The following is a 22,576-nucleotide window of genomic DNA, read 5'->3' as shown; positions in this document are numbered from 1 at the left end:
ATTGTTGTATAAAAAAAATGTAAATGTATTGCATTTGTTTATATAGAAATTACTTTGTCTATAAAATAGCACTTTTGTTTAGGAAGAAAATGAAATATATATTTCCAGATTTTTACAATCACAATGCAACAGATTAATTAATCTATAAAAAAAATCTGTTCAATTTACGGTAAAATACCGGCAGCTGTGGTTGCCAGAAATTTACCGTAAAAAATACGGTAGCAACATTTTAGATTTTACAGACTGTACTTAAATTTACAGTAATAAACCGTATTTAATTATGTGATATAATGTTAATTTACTGACCTATTGAAGAATTTATATCTGTTTTGTACCATAATAATACACTGACAACCACCAATCACAGTGGAGATGAGAGTCACATGATGATTAAAGATCATCACAAGCAGCTCTTTCACAAGAAAGTTAATACTAATATATAGAAGCTGCACGGTGTCATTCATACAAACACTAAACACCATCATGGTAACAGATGTGAAATTTTAAAAATGCAATAAACATTAATTTAACAACATTAAATGTAACATAAAACCCTAATGTCATAACTGATTAGAAAAAAAACTAAGAAAACTATGAAAAAAACAGTTATTTCAACACAAATACATCAAATGTGACGTGTCACGCAGGGAATTGCGGGAATGTCAATTTACGTTTTTTTTTTTACTGTAAATTATACAATGACTTGTACTTTTTCACTTCCAAAAATTGTAAATTTAACAGTATTTTACAGTAAAATTACATTAAATGTACCGTTAGATCCATCAAAGTTGTTTACCATATATAGTAAGCAAACTTTCTCTTAACCAATTAACAATTTTTCACTGTAGCATTTTTACAGTCTTTGACCGTTAAAATCATACAGTATATACTGAACATAGCAATCTCAAAAAACTCAATCCAATTCTCATCAAATCTTTTAGAGAGCCGAATTAGAAATTAGTAGATGAAGATTTGGCCTTCGTTGTTCAATCAGATTAACTGTGGCCCTTTTTTTTTTTTCTTTCGCTGTTGTTCCTCCTACCACTGCTCCTACTGCTGCTCCTACTGCTGCTCCTCCTACCCCTCCTCCTACCACTGCTCCTACAGCTGCTCCTACTGCTGCTCCTCCTATTACTGTTAGTGCTGTTTGCCCATAGTCTATCAGTTTTTGTTTAAAAGCCTCTAGTTCAATCTTTCTCTGGGCTTCTTTAAATCTCTCATTAGTGTAGTGCTGTCCTCCATTGATCCTCACTATTTCATCAATCTTCTGCAGCAGTTCTGTGACTTCAGAGCTCATGTCTTCATTGTTGAATGAGTGAAATCTGCCACCGTACTCATCAAGAAGAGCCTTGAGATCATTACTTTCACTGATATATTCATCTAATGAAAGCCCCCTCAGATGATCAGTGTGAGTGAACAGAATGATGGTGTGATGAGAAGCTTTTTCTCCAAAGTTTTCCTGGATCCATTTCACTGTTTTCTTCTCTTCTTCTGTGAATCCTACATCCAGTCTGATGACCAGCAGAAACACATGAGGACCAGGAGCAGACATGTAGATGCACTTCTCAATCTCTTTCTTTAGTTCTTCTTCACTCATTGACGTATCATATAGTCCTGGAGTGTCGATCACTGAGATGGTTTTATCCTCCTCCACTGAAGTCACATGTCTTTCACAGTGTCTAGTAGTAGACTCAGCGTAAAAAACTTGCTCAAACACAACTTTGTCGATGTTGTTTCCTGTTGAACTCTTTCCTGATCCAGTTTTACCCAACAGCACAATCCTCAGATCTGATAAAGAGAGAGGAATTTAATTCATTTACGCTTTAAGAATTATAATAACTTAGCATTTTGTCTTTGCTCAATAGGGGCCCTTTACTCAGTGGGCCTCAAGATCACTTAAAATGACTAAAGACAAGACAGAATAATATAAAATAAGTTAATTAACATTATTTGAATTTACCCCTCAGCAGTTATTTTCCAATCAAAAAGCCTGGGTTGCAATTGAAGAGCTATTTTCCAAAACGCGATAAACGCCATTTAAAAAAAAAAAAAAAAATTAGTTTGTCATGCCATTTTGCTGTGTAGGCCTACTGAACCTATTCACTGCTCCATCAACGTTTCATGGCAAATCGCTATATTTCCATGTTTAAAATGTACAGTTCCTTTCCAAACCGCGATAAGCGCCGAACCTATTTTTAGCCTAAACGCGATATCCTCTCGACTAATCCGAATTCGGTGAGCGTTCTACGCAATCCAACATGAAAAGAAAAATAAGACTCTCTCTCTCGCGCGTCTTTACATTGACTTAACATGGAAATCACTCGCGCCAGACACTCTATTCGCGTTTGGTGTTAACGCCACTTACTCTCACTCACACACACACACACACACACACACACACACACTCACTCTCTCTCTCTCTCTCTCTCTCTCTCTCTCTCTCTCTCTCTCTCTCTCTCTCTCTCTCTCTCTCTCTCTCTTTTACACACACACTCACTGGCTCTCTCTCACACACTCTCTCACTCTCTCTCTCTGTCCTCCCACATACTCAAAGGACATCTCATTAACACACACTATGTGATTTGTTTTATGTAGGGGTATAGACTGTGCCTACAGTTGAGACATGTGTACAGTTAAATAACTTGCGTTTCAAGCACAAGTTGTGTGATTTTTGCTGTGCACATGCGTATTAGTGTCCTCTTTGATCGTGGGAAATTTGAACAACGGACGCATCTCGGATCCGAAGATATCGGAAAAGTTTTTTTTTTCTAAGGTATGACGTTCACTTCACCATGCACTCTCCACAATGAATAGCTTATTATCCTTATGTGACTGTTAAACGTAACTGGTATCACCACAAACGTTATTATGTGCCCTAAAAACTGGCATATTTCATGGTATTGTGTCATGCAAGGTAATTGCAAAATCTAGAGAAATGTGCGAGGTGGCCAGCGGAGGAGACACACGTGTATTTATACCCCGATAGAGCTCTATTAGGTCACACACTGTTTAGGTGTTCAGTGTTATGATAACAGGTTAAAGCATAGGACACAAATGAAAATAAAATTTTATATTTGTGATATTTAAATGTATGTGTATTATTAATAAATATTGTTTCATATCTTGTTCCTGCTTTATAAATTTTAACCAGTGCTAATTTACAGTTTTTCTCGATTGTTTACACACATTTTCTGAAAGCATGCCTCATATTCTCAGAACTCTACACACAAATCCAAAAAAAACACACACAATGAGCAAAACCCCTCAATTATCCTGCAAAATTAAACTTTACATTCAAAACAATGTTATTTCTTCTCAAAATGGTATTTTGTTTTCAAATGACACACACAAACCATCACATGAATAGACATTTATAAGAACCAGTTGAACACTGATGTGCTCAATGTAAAACACTATGATGATTGGAAAACACTTCTTCTCCATTCATCATAATGACTTAGGCCTTTTTTTGGTTCAGTGTTCCACTTACTACAGACAGTACATACATAAATGTGTTGTAAAATATCTGAAAATATTGTTTTTATACTCAGAACACACAAATACACGGTAAAGAATATATTTTATTTTTCCCACAAAAACAATGTACACAGTGTACATCCCAACCAACACAAAGTTGTTCATACAGTGGTCTACATACAAAACAACAGAATAATTGACTGTATACAGTAAAAAAAAAAAAAAAAAATCCAATGTTGGCATCCATTGCTCCATTGAAGAGCTCTCCTGTTGCACTTTCATGCTAAAGCTCTGATTGCTAATTGTAAAACTGTGTGACGGGTGTTTGTCCATGTGATGAGTCATGTTTATTGTGAACTAAAACATTGTATTTCTGTTCTTGTAGAAACCACACGCTCACACACATACATTAATAAAGAAAGATGCTGTGTAATTGAAGTGACTGGACTGGATTGTTCTTACCGACACCTCCACTGGTTTTCAAGCCAGCCACCTACATCTCTCTATCAATCCTCCTTTTCAATTTATAGCGTTTTGAAAAAAATTGGATTTACAGCATTTAAAAAAATAAATAAAAATTAACTTTGAATTTATCATCAACAATATTGTTGTTTGATTTAATAATCAAAAAAAAAAAAAATCAATTGAATCAATCAATTGAATATTCACAAAATGTGTGGGTCTAGGTAAAAAAAAACAATTTTCCTGAAAACTATTGAAATGTATTTATAGCGTTTTGAAAAAGAGCTCCTCAATTGTTTTGAAAAACCTAGATATATTGCACTGTAAAAAAAAAAAAAAATCCGTAAAAATCCGGTACAATGTACCATATTATTTTGAAGGAATTTTCCGTATTTGTCTTTTACAGGTCTTTTACCCGCATTTTGAATTACGAGTTGCATTGTGGGAACCATAACCTGATCGGCGCGAAAAGTTTGAGATGCAAGCGCCATTACACACGCAGATGACGCAGCTAAAGTTTCTTTTTAAAGTCAGATTTCGGATGTGTGGAAGCCATTCTGACACTTCTGTGGTAAAAACCGAAAATTATATTTAGCTATATGTCAAATAAGCTGTTTACGTAACGTTATTTAGTTGAAATCTGGCATGTTAGGCAAATGAATGTCGGAGCCGTTTTATCATTTTATGCATATCGTCACACATTGAAAGATTTAGTTTACACTCGGGGAAGTTCCCTTATTGTATGTTATATTGTCCTCGTTGTAACTGGTGTATTGACTTTTATTTGTAGGTGGTGCGCATCCGTTAACCAGTTAACGTTATGATAAAGACGTGCAGTAAGTTAACTTATGTTTTTGGAGCAGTTTAATTTTTTCCTACAAAAGCTAACGTTACCAGAGGAATCGTCAAGAAAAGGAAAGGCCATTCAAGACTTAACTTAGTTGATTTAAAAGGCATGAAGATACATCATGATACGTGAAGATACAGTAAAACCGCCAGATGAGGTAAGTTAAGTTAACGTTAATGTTATGTTTATGTTAGACTTTTTGTTGTCTTGTTTTACACATATTATATGACTTTAAACCCCAAATAATGATATTGAAAGATTAATTTACACTTAACACGACTGCTGTAAATACTTCTGCCTGTAACATTAGTCATTCTTTACCAGCTCCCTCCTCATTAGTTTGTTTGTGTTTCTGTTGTTGCATGACGATACAGTACAACGTGAAGAGAGACTGTACGTGAAGATGCAGTTTCAGACTTAGGCCCCGTCCACACTACTGCGTTTTCGTTTAGAAACGGAGAATTAAAACGAATACGATCTCCGTCCACACCAGCGTTTTAGCTGCGTATTAGAATTGATCTCCGTCCACATTAAAACGACTGAAAACGCGGATCACGTGACTATTCACCAACACTGGGCATGCGCGTGCCGGTGTAAACATAGAGACTTTCAGACATAGACTGTAAAAAAAATGCTTTCAAACATCAAAATGTCATTTATTAATATGTATTTGTGTCAAAATTACATATTTTCCTATTCTATTTTGCCTGGAAACGCTTCCAACAGGTATCGCATGAAAAATAGGCGTCGGTTCTATTTATAACATATGCACGTGTTTACCGCGCGAGCCGCGGCAGTTTATTACTGTAAGAAACTGTTCCAGCGGGTGAAGTTTACTGAATATTACCTGTGTACTCCATGACTATTGACACCCAATCATAGAGCCGAGCGTGAGCCTCTGCGTCATCGTTTCTAAAGTCCTCCGTTTTGACCCGTCCACACTAAAACGCCCTCCGGAGATTCAAAACGAAAAACGGGTCGGCAGCGTTTCTAAACTTCTCCGTTTTGGGTCTCCGTTTTTGCCGTTTTAGTGTGGACGGGAGGTGCAAACGTAGCAAAAGGTCTCCGTTTTATAAACTAAAACGCAGTAGTGTGGACGGGGCCTTAGGTAAAGTTGGTTTTATATTCGCACATTCGCACTTTTTTGCTTAAAAACTGTCTCAATAACAAGCGCAATAAAGCACATTTTTGCTAAATAAAAGCAGCTACATGATCTTTAGGACAAAGATGGTGAACTACAACACTCTCCACAATCATTCAAAATGGGCAAATATTGTTTTAATGGCATACATGTTCACTGAACATTCAATTTGTGTGTGTTAAAGAAGATTAGGGACCGTCTAAAAAGTTCTATTTTTTTCCATTGTGTGCAAACAGACAACTACATTTTTGCAAAGTACAGATGTACCAGAAAATCTCTCTCACATTATGTGTTCTAATGCTATTGATTGTACTTTAGCAACAATAAAAAGTGCATTATAATGATTGTATTTAGGAAACCTGCCTCACTTTACATAATGTACATAAATATTTTTAGAATAAAATTACATTAATTCACCAAAGGGATTTTTTACTATCCGAAGGTTGTAGCATGTTCCTAGTGACCAGACTGACTTACTACAGGTGAAATTTTGACAAAAACTCCCTTACTGTACGTACAGTTGACAAATGTTTTTTTTTAAAATTACTGTAATTCACCCTAAGTATTTTTTCGTGTTCCAAAGGGTGTAGTGCTTTCCTAGTGACCAGACTGACTTACTACAGGTGAAATTTTGACAATACCTTCCTTACTGTACAATTATCAAACATGTTTATGTACTGAGCATATTATTACATCTGTTTATTACATATGTTTATGAAATAAACTGTAAATCACCTATAGTGGTGTTTTTTTTATATCCCAAAGGTTGTAGTACTTTCCTAATGACCAGACTGACTTACTACAGGTGAAATTTTGACAATACCTAATAATACTGTTTTACATAATAATATAATCCTGTAATTTTTTTTTTGTTTTTTTTGTTTAAGGTTGTAGTACATTAATAGGGGCTACATTATTATTAACAGTAGTGACTGAACCTGTACGCATTGGTGCAGCAAATCTGACAGATAATGAACTGCAAGATCATGGAGGCATTCAAGATACTGTACAGTGCACTGTTTTATTTCTATTATCTTTCTAATTGTTCATGGAATACCACACTGGGATTATACATAAAAGTTGTAATTAATTCCTCGTGGTCAGCGTAATATTTCAATTTCACCTCTTCAAAATTTTGCTGTTGTTGATCCTCTCTTGGTTTAAGTTGTTCTTATATTATCATAAACCCTTTAACTGATTGTTTTGTCAAGTACTTTTTACTTTACTATATTTTCTTTTAGTGAAGTGACGTAAAAGTTTAAGTAAAACAAATGTGTGTGTTTGAATACAATTTTTTCAAATGTTTTCAGTCAGGACTACTTTGGGTAAACAAAAATATTTAAGCAATTGAACATGTTATTTAATATTTATTCATTGCATTATGTAATTGGTTAACACACATAACTATAACTATTAGTGGTTTGTTACATAATTAATCCTTGTCATGTTTACCAACGTGAACAGTGCCAAAGATGGTACCCAGTGTATGCTGCATTGGACTATCACCAGACAAGCTACCTGGAAAAGATGCCCAATGGTTGTGCTCACTGTGTACCTTAAACAGTGGAACATCATTAAAGAATATCTATGTCCTTGTTTCAATATGGATTACCACTGTATATCTGTATTTGGGACTTACAGTTAAAGACCCAAGGACCAGATAGGATTTATTAAGAACGGGCGTTAGAAGTGCAGTCAATTTAAGACAAGAGTCAGAATTATAATAAATTAAAGGAAATTTACTGAAGATAAGTTTACAGTTTCATCAGGCAGAAGTCAGCTTCAAGAATCACAAGGAGTGATTACTCCAGTGATCTAAAGTAGGCCGCTTCCCCTTACATTTACAAAAATCACAGCAATTATACCCTTCACCAAGGTCTAAGCTTTGTCATTGCTTCAGGTTGAATTATTCTGATTGGCTAATAAATAATCACACTTTTTCTACACATAGATAGACTGAAGCATATCTCCATCAATTATGCGGCTGACATTCGGACCCTGCATTTAGGCACGTCGTGACCTTCCACACTTGTAGTGATTGTAATGATTAGTAATTGGACCAATTTTTGAGTCTGTAGGACCAACTCTATAGCACCACCACCAGTTCAAAAATTCCACATTAAAAGGCTTATAGCTTTTGAACCCTTTGATGTAGATGTGAATGTAAATAGATATAAAATGAAACTTAGTACACCTGATTCCACTCATTATGGTAATCACAATCAATATCTTACAATAAGACTCTGCCCATTACAGTAGTGGCCATTTTGAAAAGTACAGTGTTCAATTTTTTGTGTTACTCCTCATTCAAATTTTGTTCAATTTTTATGAAAATTGGCTCAGATGATCTTTGGACCGAGCCACATAGAAGTGACTGAACAGATTTTTGATTTTTGCTACCGTTCCCGATATATTTTTCTCCAAATTTGACCTGTATTTGTTGCCTTATGGTAGTTAGCTTAGCATGCTAATTGATTAGCATGAACCATGAACCATTCCGGTTGTGGGTTTGAATGCTGTGTGGCACATTCCCAGATCGCAAAAGGTATTGTGGCCTTAAGTGGTGGAAAAGTTGCTTCTGTTCCAGACATGGTGCCTATATGTGAACGAACTCGATAAATACAACATGCAGCAAATTTATACAAAAATTATTCATTTTGAATTGCTTCTAACTTGAACTATTGGACCTTCTTCATCTTGCCAAAAACACAACTTCCCAGTGGCGCAATGATATGAGTGACAGGTATCTGACCCAGAGATAATGGGTTCGAGCCCCACGTGGCATGATTTAAAAAAAATTGGGTCTCATTCATGAAACATGAGTAAATATGTGAGTGATTTGCACGTAAAGAGACATTCCCGAAAATTCTTCTCCTGATTCACAAATACTTCGTAAACGTCAGATTTGATAGTGAAATGTGTGTGTGGGTTAATGAATTCCAATCAGTTGTAAATGGGACGCGCGTGCACGCTCATTCTTAATTACCATAAATCCCGCCCATTAAATCCGACTGACAACTATGTATGGGCATCATATTATGACACGAAACGAAGGATTTCAACATGTCTTCTCAAAAGCGAACGAAGAAGAGAAATTTCTCTGACGCAGAAATTGAAGTTTTTATTATCAGAAGTTCATTCAAAACGCCACATTTTATTTTCAAGCGTACATAGTGGCGTATCAGGTCCTAAAAAAATTATTTTTTAGGTAATACCTAAATGCTTTAGGTAAAAATTCTTGGCAGCATATTACAGATGCAGTTAATGGAGTTTCATCTGTTAATCGAACAGTCCCAGAAGTGAAAAGAAAATGGTTCGACATGAAGCTTGACTGCAACACTTGTGACTTGCGGACTTGTGTTCCGTTTGCAGATGCTATTACTGGCTCACATAATAAAAGTAAAAAGAAAGAAAAACCGTATGTAATTACTATATATAATATTTTTTCAAAATGCTGTGTAAATATGTACCCGATTAAGGTGAAAATGCAGCCTTATTAATGAGCAAAACGTTCGGATGTTAAACGCACTATTTACGCGTGGCTGGGAGCAGGTGTAGATTTCTTTCGTACCAGCTAACATTTGGGAAATACGAACATTTTAATGAATCCGAAAATTTACGCCAGAACCACTTTACACACGATTTACACAAAAATTCGTTCTGCTCGTGTTTCATGAATGAGACCCAATGTGTGTAATTTTGTGTCATGTTGATTCCTTTATTATTCAACGTTGTACTAATCTTTCTTCCTCTTAATGTATGTCTTGTTCATTCTATGTTCATTCTCATCTGAACTTCTGTTCATTTTCACCTATACTTCTAAACCAGCTCTTTTTTCTTCAATTTCTGCTGTTTTTACTATTACTGCTCTTACTGCTGCTTCAGGGGCTTGGCCCCGTATCGCTGCTTGCAGCTATATTTCCACTTGTTCCTTAACCTGTAACCAAGAATACTAACACACACACACAGTTTCTTCAAGATTGGATTTGGTGAGGAGGAGAGTCTTCTCAAAACATTAAGATAACATGTTCTTTCTCTCAAGGAGAGGATACTTTAAATCTAACTGTAAAGTAAAGACTTTAACTAAGAAATGGTCTCTCAACTATAGGTTTCAATGACTCCTGAGACCATTGCTATCAGGGTAGCCTAGAAAAGCAGATGGATGTAGTGACACCTGTTAAAGAAGTCCATATTTCATCTCTGGAAGCCGGGCTAAATGAGCAAGCACTGTTACTGCATTCCTGGCATGGGCCAGACCCTTACGTTACACCTCAGATATCAAATACAGACATTTAAAGGATACATGAAATAACATTTTCGATAATCACACTGGTAATTTCTATAACAAAGTAAAATCTCATAAGCCTAGAGAAGTCATTCAACTCATTTGATATACAGTATAGAAGGAAAACTATTGATTAATACCTTGATTATAATAACTAATTAGATATACATTGAATTAACAGTGTGTTCCAGAATCCACTTCTTCAGGACTTCATAACAAAAACTTAACTTGAATCATTACAATAACGGTGTTGCTTATTTATAACATTGAAAACATGATTAACCTAAAATATCTGCTTTTTTTAATCAATGAAAGAATTGTGTTGTACAAGGAACAGCAGTTCTAATACATACTTTTACCTAATACATTTATCAAAGTTAATTGAGTGATCACTAGGAACATACTATAACCATTAGAACATGAAAAAAGGAGAAATTACAGTATTTTTTAATAATAATATGTTTGTACTATACTTACAGTAAGGGAGGTATTGTCAAAATTTCACCTGTAGAAAGTCAGTGTGGTCACTAGGAAAGCACTACAGACTTTGGAACAGGAAAAAAATACTTTAGGTGAATTACTGTAATTTTTTCTTAAACCTATTTGTTAATTGTACGTACAGTAAAGGAGGTATTGTCAAAATTTCACCTGTAGTAAGTCAGTCTGGTCAATAGGAAAGCACTACCTTTGGAACATGAAAAAAATCCCTTTGGTGAATTACTGTAACTTTTACATAAAACATATTTGCGTACTGTATGTACAGTAGCCTACACAAAAGTACACTAAAGCAGTCTAGGTGAATACGCAGCAAATATCAAACCTGAAACTATTTTTACCCTGGATGGCAACTTTTTTGTTTGTTTACTTGACTATGTTCATGGTGCTGTCCACAAATGTGAAACTGAGGTCCTACATGATCAAGTCTGCAACTTGGGTAAAGTTGGTTTTATATTTGCATATTCGCGGTAGTTCATAGTTCCGCGTTCAATATCTCATGAGCTGAATATTGTTACTACACAAATAACATTGTTTTAATATTTAAATCTTCCTCAAAACGAGCTTTCCTTCGGGTTTGCACTTTGCAGATGGTCCCTTCTTAGCAGCCTGCGCATAGAGATCAATGTATTTTGTCCAGTGCGAAGGGAAGATCGTTTTGAGGAAAATCATGTTGTAGCTTCTGGTGTTTTATCTGTAGTTATATGTGATAGGTGTTTTCTGCAGCAACAACGTTTAGTTCACGAGTTATTGAACGCGGAAGTCCGTGAATGTGCGAATATAAAACTAACTTTACCTAAGTGCAGTTCAGCTGGATCAAGGAAAGCACCTCCACCTTTTCTGCCAAATGAGGTAACAAAGTTATGTTTACTTTAGACTTTTTATTGTCTTGATTTTGTTTTAGACGACACACATGACTTTTAAGACCAAATAATAACCTTGAAATATTAATTTACATGTAACATGACTTCTATTATCTATACTTCTGCCTGTCACGTTAGTCATTCTTTACCAGCTCCCTCCTCATTAGTTTGTTTCATAGTGTTTCTGTTTTTTTCTCATCTATTGACAGGACTTTGCTGCTGTACTGTGCATCCCACCACCTTATGGGTTTGTATTTTGTTTTATTAGCATTTTTTTTTATCAATCATTATGAGTGTTCAATATTGGCAAAACTAAATTTAAATGTTTATAGAAAAAGTTGGTTGCTGAACACCCCCTTCAAAGATTTGTAAGCTTATATGGTCAGTAGAAAAACAAATTGTATAGGGAATATTTAAACTCTTTTTGGAGCAGTTTTCTGAAGTGATAGTGTAATGTTTTTCATTTTGTAATATCTTATTTGTTTAAGATGATGGGCATTCAAGATTGCTGTCATTCAAGAAGTTATTGACCACATCTCCTACCCCATTGAGGCAGTGAGCTACATGGCACTTATCCTGGAGTTCATATAAAGGTAAGCAACAGATTTTTAATCAAATTATTTATCTCTAGCATGTTGTTGTGTTGCCGTTTATGTAGTTGAAAATAATGAAACACATTATAAGGTATAGTTGAGCAGACAAACTAACATAACATGCAATTGGAGTCCACTGGAAACAGAAGTCTTAGCGTTTTATACAGTGTTTGAATTTGAAAGAATTAGGGATGGCACTTGATAATTTAACGAACGTAAAACACTGTACGATTGTTTTTCAACCTCAACCTGGTCTGCCTTATACTTTGTAGTTCAGTTTCTTTCATTTAATTTCTTGTGTAGCTAAAAACATATCCATTTTTTCTTCATATATCCATTTCCTCTGCAGAAATCCTGAATGAAGGTCGAAAAGGCTGAGATGAAGGAAACCAAATGTCCACACATTACTCAAAGACTTCTGAAGTTCCTGTATGAACAACTTCGAAAATCCATGTAAAGTTTAAGCTTTTGTCAAATCTCAAAATGGACCTTTAACTGAAAGTACCAAAGGAGGAAAGTTTTTCACCCCAAAATTAAAATAATGTCATTAATTACTTACTTCTGTTCATCTTCAGAACAAAAATTAAGATCTTTTTAATGAAATCTGAGAGCTTTCTCTTCCTCTGTTGACAGCTTAAATAACTACCACTTTCAAGCTCCAGAAAGGTAGTAAAGACATCATTAAAGTAACATGAGAATACTTTTTCTGCACAAAAAAACCCCCTAAAATAACGACTTTATTCAACTATTCATGTTCTTCATGTGGGCCTCTGAGAGTTCACGTAGTGTAAACAGCACAGAGCTGATGGGTTGTACATCGGAACGTAGACTCACTATTGGCCGACGTTGGTTATGCGTTTGATGCTGGCCAATAGTGAGTCTACGTGCTGACGTACAACCCAGAAGTGCTGCGCTGTTTACACTACGTGAACTCACTCAGAGTCCCACACAGAAGAAAACAAATAGTTGAATAAAGTCATTATTTTATTTTTTTTGCGCACAAAAAGTATTGTCGTCGCTTGATATACTTATTGTTGAGCCACTGTAGTCACTTGGACTATTTTAAACATTGTCTTTACTAACTTTGTGTGCCGGCAAGTTTCAATATCATAGAAGCCTATGGAGGAGTGAGCCAGTTCTCAGATTTAATCAAAAATATCTTAATTTTTGTTACAAATATGAACAAAGGTCTTACGGGGTTGGAACAACATGAGGGTGAGTAATTACTGACAGAATTTACATTTTTGGGTGAACTAACCCTTTAAGGAATATTGTGTTCTCTTACAGAAAAATGGCATCAACACTGTAACATTTCCCTCTACTACACTGCATGAAAAGTGGGATTTTCGACAGTTACCGGCGCTGTAGATTGTCGTGAAAGTTCAGGTTTACGACTGCAAACGGCAATTTACAGGCAACACTGCAAACTGTCGGAAATTGTCGGAAATTGACGTGGGACTTGCTTGCCCCATGACCCCCCTCCCTCTAATGCTTTAACATGTAAATGAGACTGCTGTGAGCTTTACAAATGCAAATGAGGGTAGCAGGGGGAGTTTTATCCCAGGTGACTAAAAGGTATTAACTTAATTCTAAAAAAAAATACAATACAATACAATATTTATTTATAACGCACAATTAAAAACAGCCAAGGCTGACCAAAGTGCTGTACAGGGCAATAGATAAAATGCAGGGCAGAAACAGGACAATTAAAAAAAAAAAAAAAAAAAAAAAAAAAGGCAATAGTTGTATCATAGTCAAGGGGTATTAAAAGCAAGAGAAAATAAATAAGTTTTCAAGGATGTTTTGAAGATGGAAATTGAGGGAGCTAGTCTGATATAGAGGGGTAGACTGTTCCAAAGTTTTGGGCCTGCAGTCGCAAAAGTGCAGTCGCCTCATTTTTTAAGTCTGGATCTGGGCACGATGAGAACACAGTGATCACTGGATCTCAAAGTACGAGATGGAGTGTACGGGCAGAGGAGATTGGTCAGATATTGGGGGCCGGTTTGTTAAGAGCTTTATACACAAATAGTACATTTTTTAAATCAATCCTGAATGTGACAGGTAGCCAGTGGAGTTTGAATAAAATAGGGGTGATCGACTCATATTTGCGTGTCCCGGTGAGACCCCAGGTAACATTTTTCTAAAAGGTATTTACTTAATTCTAAGAAAATCTCTGGTATTAATAGATCAGGCTCAGTAAAGCCTAATTATAGACTTTAGCTTAAATTGATATATTTAATGAAAGTAGCTAGATTAGTTACTATGTGTCATTAGCAATAGCCAATGTTATGTAAAAAAGACACAAAACCATTTATTTCAACAAGTAATTTCAATCAGGCTTTGCCACAAAGGTAAAATGTGCATTCCATGCAAACAGCATCACAATCTCTTAGAGCCCAACCACTGTGCATAATACAACACAAACAGAAGATTGTATTTGACTCATGCTGCATACACACACGCAATGACAAGAATTATGCCTACTGTACATATAGAGTTACAACTACGATTAGAGTTGTTTGCATAAAATGTACCGTGAACATTCACATGTTTGCCCTGTGATAGGCCACAATTTATCTCTATAGGCTAAATACTATTTTCTCAATTCTGTGCATATATTTTTACTTAGATCAATTGACATGATGCTGATAATGACAATATTGTGTGTAAGTAACTTTTTTGTTACTTTTCTGGCCTAGTAGTAGTGTAAATATACCTCGTTTCTATTTTGCATTAAAAATGTGTGTGGCCCCTTTAAGAAATCCTTCTCTTCTCGCGCTACTATTCACTTGTGCTGGACGCGTGCGCGCGACCAGAGACGCCATTTTACACTGTTCAGGAGAGCTCCATGACGGTGCGTGCATCGAGCGGATTCTGTGTTATACGTTCTTCTTTCTTGGTAAATATTACTCCAATATCTTTAATATGCACAAATAAGTTGTGAAGCGAAGTTAAAAGAACATTTGATGTGTACATTTTTGTTTATAGATTTATTTGGAGCGCATGTGTGACGAGTGAACCTCGTGGTGATCGGACGGTAAAGGATTGGGTATGTACGTTTCATGGTTTATGGGGGAAATTTTCTGATGGCATGTTTATTTGATAAATCTGTTAATTAGTTGAATCTATATTCTGTGATTATACAGTATAACTTAATGGTTAAATGCATATTTCTGGTTCCGCATGGCATGATTAAACGTGGGTTGTGGCTTTGTTAAAGTGCTTTTATTTCTCTTGTAACTTATGGTGCCTTCACGTGCTATGGTAATTATGGTAAATACCAAAAGCCGACATGGAAAATGCACATGAACACCCCCTCATGTGGTATTTTCCACTGGGCAACTCGTAGAATATTTTGATGCACGAGTTGCCGAGATGAGATAACCTTTGACCTTTTCAAAATGGCGGAGAGCAACGCAAGAGTCGTGAATACTGTTAGCGGATAGTTTTTGTAGCCTATACAATGTTGTGTCATTAACGATTGTAATATAATGCGTTAACACTCAATTTTCAACTTCGCCGCAATTTCCTTGGTTCATATTTAATCATTTTATGTCATGTTTTATTTTTTTTTAATTATTAATTATGTTTTAATAATCAGAATAGCACCACATTTACGTTTTTTTTTTGTTTTTGTTTTTTTTGTAAAGATAAAAAAGATACTCTACTGACACAGACCTTGCGGGTACTACATTACGACAACAAAAGCACTTGAACACAACACACTGGTAAATACCAGTTCACAAGTGGAAAATATCATCTTTTCCAGAGCACGTGAAGGCAGCATTAGGCCTAACGTTACCTCAGCCACTGCCATATTCCAGTTTGTGTTGTCATATTTAATTGTAACGTATTTTGGTTTGGAGAAATCAATTTAAATCTGACCAGTTGCAATGTATTACACTGCATTTCAGTTTGAATTGAGTTAAGTATTCTGTGGATTTGGGCATTGATCCACTGGTTAAGCTTTTTGTGACATTTGATTGTCATCTTCAAATTTACTGTAAACTGTTTCTACAATTTCTTTTTTTTTGTTGTTTTTTTGTTTAACTAGTGAAATCTATTTTTTTTTCTTGTGAAATCTCTTCGAACAAGGCAAACTTTTTTCTTAATCAGACTTTTATGTGTTTAATTGTGCTTCCATTGACCGCTGTCACTTATTTTAAACAGCAGTCAGAATAAAACCCCAATTTCAAAAAGCATAGTTTGCTTCCGGTGTGTATTTCTTGAATTTCACCCGGTTGCATTTTTTCTCCTTTATTGTTTAATATTACTGTGACTTATGTTGTTCTTATTAATTTAACTGTGACTTATGTTGTTCTTATTAATATCACTCTCAATTAATTGTTTTCCAGCTGCCTTTAAGACATTACACGACAGTGCGCAGGAGCTTCAGGTACAAACAACCAGATCTTGCATTGCAGGCGGAAGCTGTGGTGAATTCAGCTGTGGTGAGTCGAGCGATAAGAAAGACGGTACGATTTATTAGATTAGTTTTTGCTCAATGTGACTATTTTTCAGGTGCATTAATAGATGTGTGTTGTCCATACGCAGTGTATTGCGCAGTATTGATTATCTTTATTGGTTTTTACAGCTGCTAGAAGCGAGACAGAGTGTGCTAGCTGAGGATGAAGTGGGCCTTCGGAAGTGTGCTACCATAGACCTGATGTCTGATGAGGAAGACGGCATCGTCGGCGGGATGTCTGGATGGATTGTGCGACCTCCGTCCTTTCGCAGCCAGGAGCTCACCGAGCTCTGTACCACGCTGCAGTCGAGATTAGAGTCGACTTGTAAATAATCCTGTAATTTACAGGAAGCAGTATGCCATCTTCTCAACTCTGAGACAAATTGTGGGCGCTACGAACTGGAGCAAGGTAAAAAAAAAAAAGAATCTTACATTCTTTTATTTTTTTTTACTTTCATAAAAGCTTACAAACATTTTAAAGGTAAGATTCAAAGAATATGCTTTCATTCTCTTGTATAAGAAAATAGATCCGTTATAGATACTGATCTTAATCATACATTTTGTTTCCACAGAGTAACATCACCTCATAATGATGGCTGATGGCTATTATTTGTTTAATGTAAATAATCCTGTAATTTACAGGAAGCAGTATGTCATCTTCACAACTCTGAGACAAATTGTGGGCGCTACGAACTGGATCAAGGTAAAAAAATAAAAAAAGAATCTTACATTCTTTTATTTTTTTACTTTCATATAAACTTACAAACATTTTAAAGGTAAGATTCAAAGAATATTCTTTCATTCTCTTGAAAATAGATCCGTTATAGTTTACGATCTTAATCATACATGTTTCCACAGAGTAACCTCGCCTCATAACGAGGGCGTAACCTCACATTTACTCAGAGCCATGTCTGCAAGTCCAGATTTTCATGACGCTGATCATGACGACATTGTAAGTAACTTTTACTGTTTTCTCCTTGTTTCATTTTACTGTGACTTGTGTTGTTTTTATTCATATCACTCTCATTTAATTGTTTTCCAGCTGCCTGTAAGACATACTACGAGACAGCACGCAGGAGCTTCAGGTACAAACAACCAGATCTGGCATTGCAGGCCGAAGCTGTGAAGAGTTCAGCTCGGAGTCGGGCGAGAAGAAAGAGGGTAAGATTTTTAGTCAATGTGACTATTTTTCATGTGCATTAATAGATGTTTTGTGTCCATACACAGTGCATCACAGTACTGATTGTCTGTATTGTTTTTACAGCTGCTAGAAGCGAGACGGTGTGCTAGGTGAGGATGACGTGGGCATTTGGAAGTGCGCCACCATAGATCTGATGTCCGATGAAGTTCAACCACCAGCCAGGAGCTCACAGAGCTCTGTGCTACGCTGCAGTCGAGATTAGAGGCGACTCCTAAATACAGGGCAACACACCACAGACGTTTTCAAAGTGGATCGAATTCAGAGAGAGCGCCGCTAGTCACCTACAGCTCCGAAGATGAAAACAGACACTGAGCTTCCAATATGTTGTGTGTGCAGATGATCTATGCTTTGTACATAGGTGTATTGTTTTGTGTTTGTGCTAATAAAGCTCTTTCTTTGAATAAACAGCATGTCCCTGGCAAATTTTCCTTTCCTTTATAAATTCATGTCCTTGATGGTAATAGTGTAGTAGTCGATAGGTTAACAATGACATGAATATACCACAGAATAGCATATTATGAATATAAAAAAATAATTTATATATAATTTATATGAATATTATAATTTTTTGAATTTATAATGAGCGAGGGTGACCAATAGTAACAGATCTGCCAACCAATCACGAGTGATTTTTCTTGTTTAAACCACGTGGGTTCAACCAATAGTGAGTGAGGAAATTCAAGCCTTTCTCTAGCGGGAGCTGCTATTCATATGGTAATTAGAGCCATTCACACCTCCGGCGCGAGCGCTCTGCATACGTCATGGTTCGTTTCCGACAATATTCGGCACAGACGAACGCGACGTTCACAGGCTGTAAATTGTCGTTAACTGCCGAAAATTAGGGAGATTTACGGCCGTTTACGGGGTCGGAAATCCCAATTTTCATGCAGTGCTATTAACTATTAGTTCTCTTACGAGAGTTCTCTCGTACTGCGTTTTAACCAAAACGCTACGGGAAAAGTCTCTTTTTCACGAAAAACACTGAAGCAAAAAATTATCCTTTAATTTTCATATATGTAAAACGCGTTGCGGCAGCAGCAGTCAGCTATGGCGAGAAGGCTTGTTCGCTCATTGGCTGCTCTGCGGCAACTGCATAAGCCTATCGAGCGAGGCCTGAGGTGACGTCAGGCCAATGAGGGCGCTTTGCGCCCTCCTCGCCACTTCCCGCCGAGACGGGCGTGGCTTACCTCTATAAAAGGAGCTCGAGAAGGCTGATTCACTTGATTTTAATCTCTTCAGCGAAGCTCACGCATCGCTGGATCACGAGGAAGCACGCGTCGTCTGATGCAAGCACTTCAGCGGGACGAGCCCTCGAAGCCGCTGGCCAACGCCGCCTTCTACCGCCGTACATGCTGCGCTTTCCGACGCCATATCCTTTACATTCTTTGTTCTTGTGTATGTGTGTGTGTTCGCTTTGCAACACTCACCCCTAAAAGAGCTGCGTCTTTTTCAAGATGCCTTCTCATGCAGCGCTCGCGCTCGCTGACGGCGAAACGCCTTCACTCCGAGCCAATTGCCTACGGTGACTCTGAGGACTCGCCGGGCATCCTTTCCGAGGCTGCCCTTCCTGGAAGCGGATGGCGGGATTAGTTTTTTCTTTACGTTACAAGAAAAGCTACCCTGCCTCCGCACGCGTCATTCACCGGCGAAGGAGAAAATAGTGTTCTTAGTCCCACCGTTGGTCGGTCTGACCTCTTTTCTCTCACATTTCTCAGTTCCCTGTTCGGCAACTGGAAATATTATGGCAGCAAGTGAGTCTGTTATAGCACGCTTGCCTGCCAGCAAACGCCGAAGAATACATGTTGACGCCGCTTTCAAAAGCCTGTATCCCCCTGTGGCTCAGTGGTGGAATTATAGGTTTTCCACACGGGCAGACCGGAGTTCGAATCCCGGTCTAGCGGCATATATATATTTATGCCGCCAATGCTTGCTCTGTCAGTCCCCTGAAGGCGACTGCAGAGATGCATTTTGCAGCCAGCGAGCGCGTAGTACCCGCTTGCCTGCAACCGAACACCGTTTCTACGGTTCCCGTGCGTCACTGGCGAAAGGAGAATGGAGTGTTTTCAGCCCCGCTGAAACTGGGCGATATCCACTCTTCTCACATTCTGGCATTTTGCAGGCGTCTGAAAATGCAAATCACTCTGTTTGTTCCCCGAGAGGCAACTGCAGACGTGTTTTTTGCAGCCCACGAGCACGTGGTACATGGCCGGACTTCCACCGAAGTCCCGGCCACGGCCGATGATGCTATATGTGTAGAGAAGATGCCCACTGCCTAGTGCCCATCCCTACACACTAGCACAGCCCTTCACACAGGGCCAGCGCTCATATATTCGACTCGGGTCGATCACGCACACAACATAGTGAACGTGCCCACTGCCTAGTGCCCACAAACACTATGTTCTGCATCCCTTGTGGTTTCTGTAAAGACGAAACCTGTGTGCATTCACTCTGCTCAGACAGACAGTGCACTCATAAGGGCGTGATTTCTGGTGTCCCGGCGAGAAGCACCTGGCTGCAGCCTGCAGATTTGGGCGGGGGTGCACCTGGGGCGGGGCTGCACGTGCAGCCCCGCCCACAATGATTCTCATTGGTTAGTGGCAAGTGATGACGTCGATCGAGGCGGGGCCGCACCTGGGGCGAGGCTGCACGTCTCTTCCCGCCAATCTCTTCTCATTGGTTAGTGGCGTGTAGTCATGACGTGATTCTTCTAACATGTTTTCATTTCCGATGTTCATCACTGCATGGTGAGTACAGGCAAGCTACTCTTTTTTTGTTCTAATTTTATTTACATTTTATTTTACAATTTTTAGTGTGATGTTAATTGGTGTAAAAATGAGATCGTGTAGTGCTAACTTTACTCATCATATCACACAAATAACTAGGACAGCGTAGGTCTAAGTGTGTGTGTGTGTGTGTGTGTGTGTGTGTGTGTGTCTGTGATTTTGGTGGGATTAGGATATAGTGTTAAAACCATAGGTTAAAACATAGGCCCTTAAAAAGAAATACAGTGGCAAAACTAAACCAGGAGAAGAAATATAGGATTTAAGAGTTAATAGTAATATACAAAGATATATTGTAGGATATTTTTTTCTATGAATACATTGATTAAATGTATTTTGATATTATTGTTATTAATATATATAAATATATATAAATATAAGGTTATGAAAACCTTCAAGCTTTTAAAACTATTTCAAACTTTTAGGATAGGCTTTCTCAAGCCAAATTAAAGTTTGTGTTGACAAACTTTTTTAACTCGTTTGTTGTTCATAAACCAAGTAAGTCTCTTTTTACAGACAAGTAAGTATTTTACAGACAAAGCCAATAACACTCAAGCATATCTTGTCTAACATTTTCCTATAATATGTACAAAATATATAACAAATAAATTCCTTGTATGACTCTGTACTATGTTAATGCCTCTCTTTAAAATGATTCCATATTGTTTGTTCTGTATTTTATCTAAATTAGGTGTTGTGAACTGGAGTGCATTTTCCAGACAATATAGGCAAGAGTTCCGGGTGCCCTACTCACTGACTCTGTGCTTGCACTGCACTGAAGTATTCAAGGACTGCCCACCTGGGTCTGTGGGTGATGGCCGAAGGGGAGTCCTGCGGGGACTTTATTCTGAGAAGGAGGTTGAGGGCTATTGCTCTGTTGACTGTTTTTTTTTTTCAGGCTGAGTAGATTGTGTGTGTGAGTGTACGTACGTACGTACGTGTGTGAGTGTACGTACGTGTGTGAGTGTACGTACGTGTGTGAGTGTATATGCACACATACAGATAATCACGTACATCAACCGTACACAAACACGCGTAAGTACACACACACACACACACATACACACACACACGTGTACGTACGCATACGTATATACACAGACAGACGCGTACGTACACACACACACACACACACGTATGTAGTACGCACACTCACGCACTACGTACGTGTGTGTGTGTGTGTGTGTGAGTGTACATACGTACGTAGGTGTGTGTGTGAGTGTACAAAACATGTGTGAGTGTACGCACGTGTGTGTGAGTGTACGTACGTGTGTGTGTACGTACGTGTGTGAGTGAACGTGAGTGTACGTACGTGTGTGTGTGTACGTGTGTGTGTGTACGTGTGTGTGTGTGTGTGTGTGTGTGTGTGTGAGAGTGTGAGTGAGTGAGTGTACGTACCTGAGTGAGTGTACGTACGTGTGTGAGTGTACGTACGTGTGTGTGTGTGTGTGTGTGTGTGTGTGTGTGCACGTGTGTGTGCACGTGTGTGTACGTACGCGTCTGTGTGTGTGTATACGTACGTACACGTGTGTGTGTGTGTGTGTACGTACGTGTGTGAGTGTACGTACTTGTGTGTGTGTGTGTGAGTGTACGTGCGCATGTGTGTGTACGCACATACGTGTGTGCGTACGCGTGTGTGTACGCATACGTGTGTGCGTACGCGTGTGTGTACGTATGCGTCTGTGTGTGTGTGTGTATGTACGTACGTACACGTGTGTGCGTGTGTGTGTACGTACGCGTCTGTCTGTGGATACGTATGCGTGTGTGTAGGTACGTATGTACGCTTGTGTGTGTACGGTTGATGTATGTGATTATCTGTATGTGTGCATATCTCTTTTACACAATTATTTTTGTTTTGAAATAAAAGTTATCACTGGTTTGAGTTTTGTTTTTTTTGAGTTGGCATGCATAATATGGGATACAGACAGAGATTGACAATGTACTATATGTAGTTAGTTTAACTTAAA

The 22,576-nt window shown here is 37.7% G+C and overlaps 1 protein-coding gene and 1 long non-coding RNA gene across 2 annotated transcripts in view; one reads left to right on the top strand and one right to left on the bottom strand.

The window, feature by feature from the left end:
- Positions 1–25: 25 nt before the first annotated feature.
- The window catches only part of LOC307163620 (GTPase IMAP family member 9-like), a 49,272-nt gene continuing 26,721 nt past the window's right edge, over positions 26–22,576 (bottom strand). Inside the window, exon 4 of the mRNA XM_079879745.1 lies at positions 26–1,788. Coding sequence (XP_079735871.1) covers positions 938–1,788 — 851 coding nt within the window. The 3' untranslated portion in view covers positions 26–937. The remainder of the gene's footprint in view (positions 1,789–22,576) is intronic.
- LOC307164021 lies at positions 14,319–18,115 on the top strand. The gene is made up of 4 exons (XR_013822191.1): positions 14,319–17,331; positions 17,487–17,580; positions 17,671–17,789; positions 17,893–18,115. It is a non-coding gene; the product is annotated as an uncharacterized lncRNA (long non-coding RNA).

Source organism: Squalius cephalus, assembly GCF_949319135.1.
Source record: "Squalius cephalus genome assembly, chromosome: 1".
NCBI lineage: Eukaryota > Metazoa > Chordata > Actinopteri > Cypriniformes > Leuciscidae > Squalius > Squalius cephalus.
Note: the sequence above shows the minus strand (reverse complement) of the source record. Positions and strands in the feature narration are given on the sequence as shown.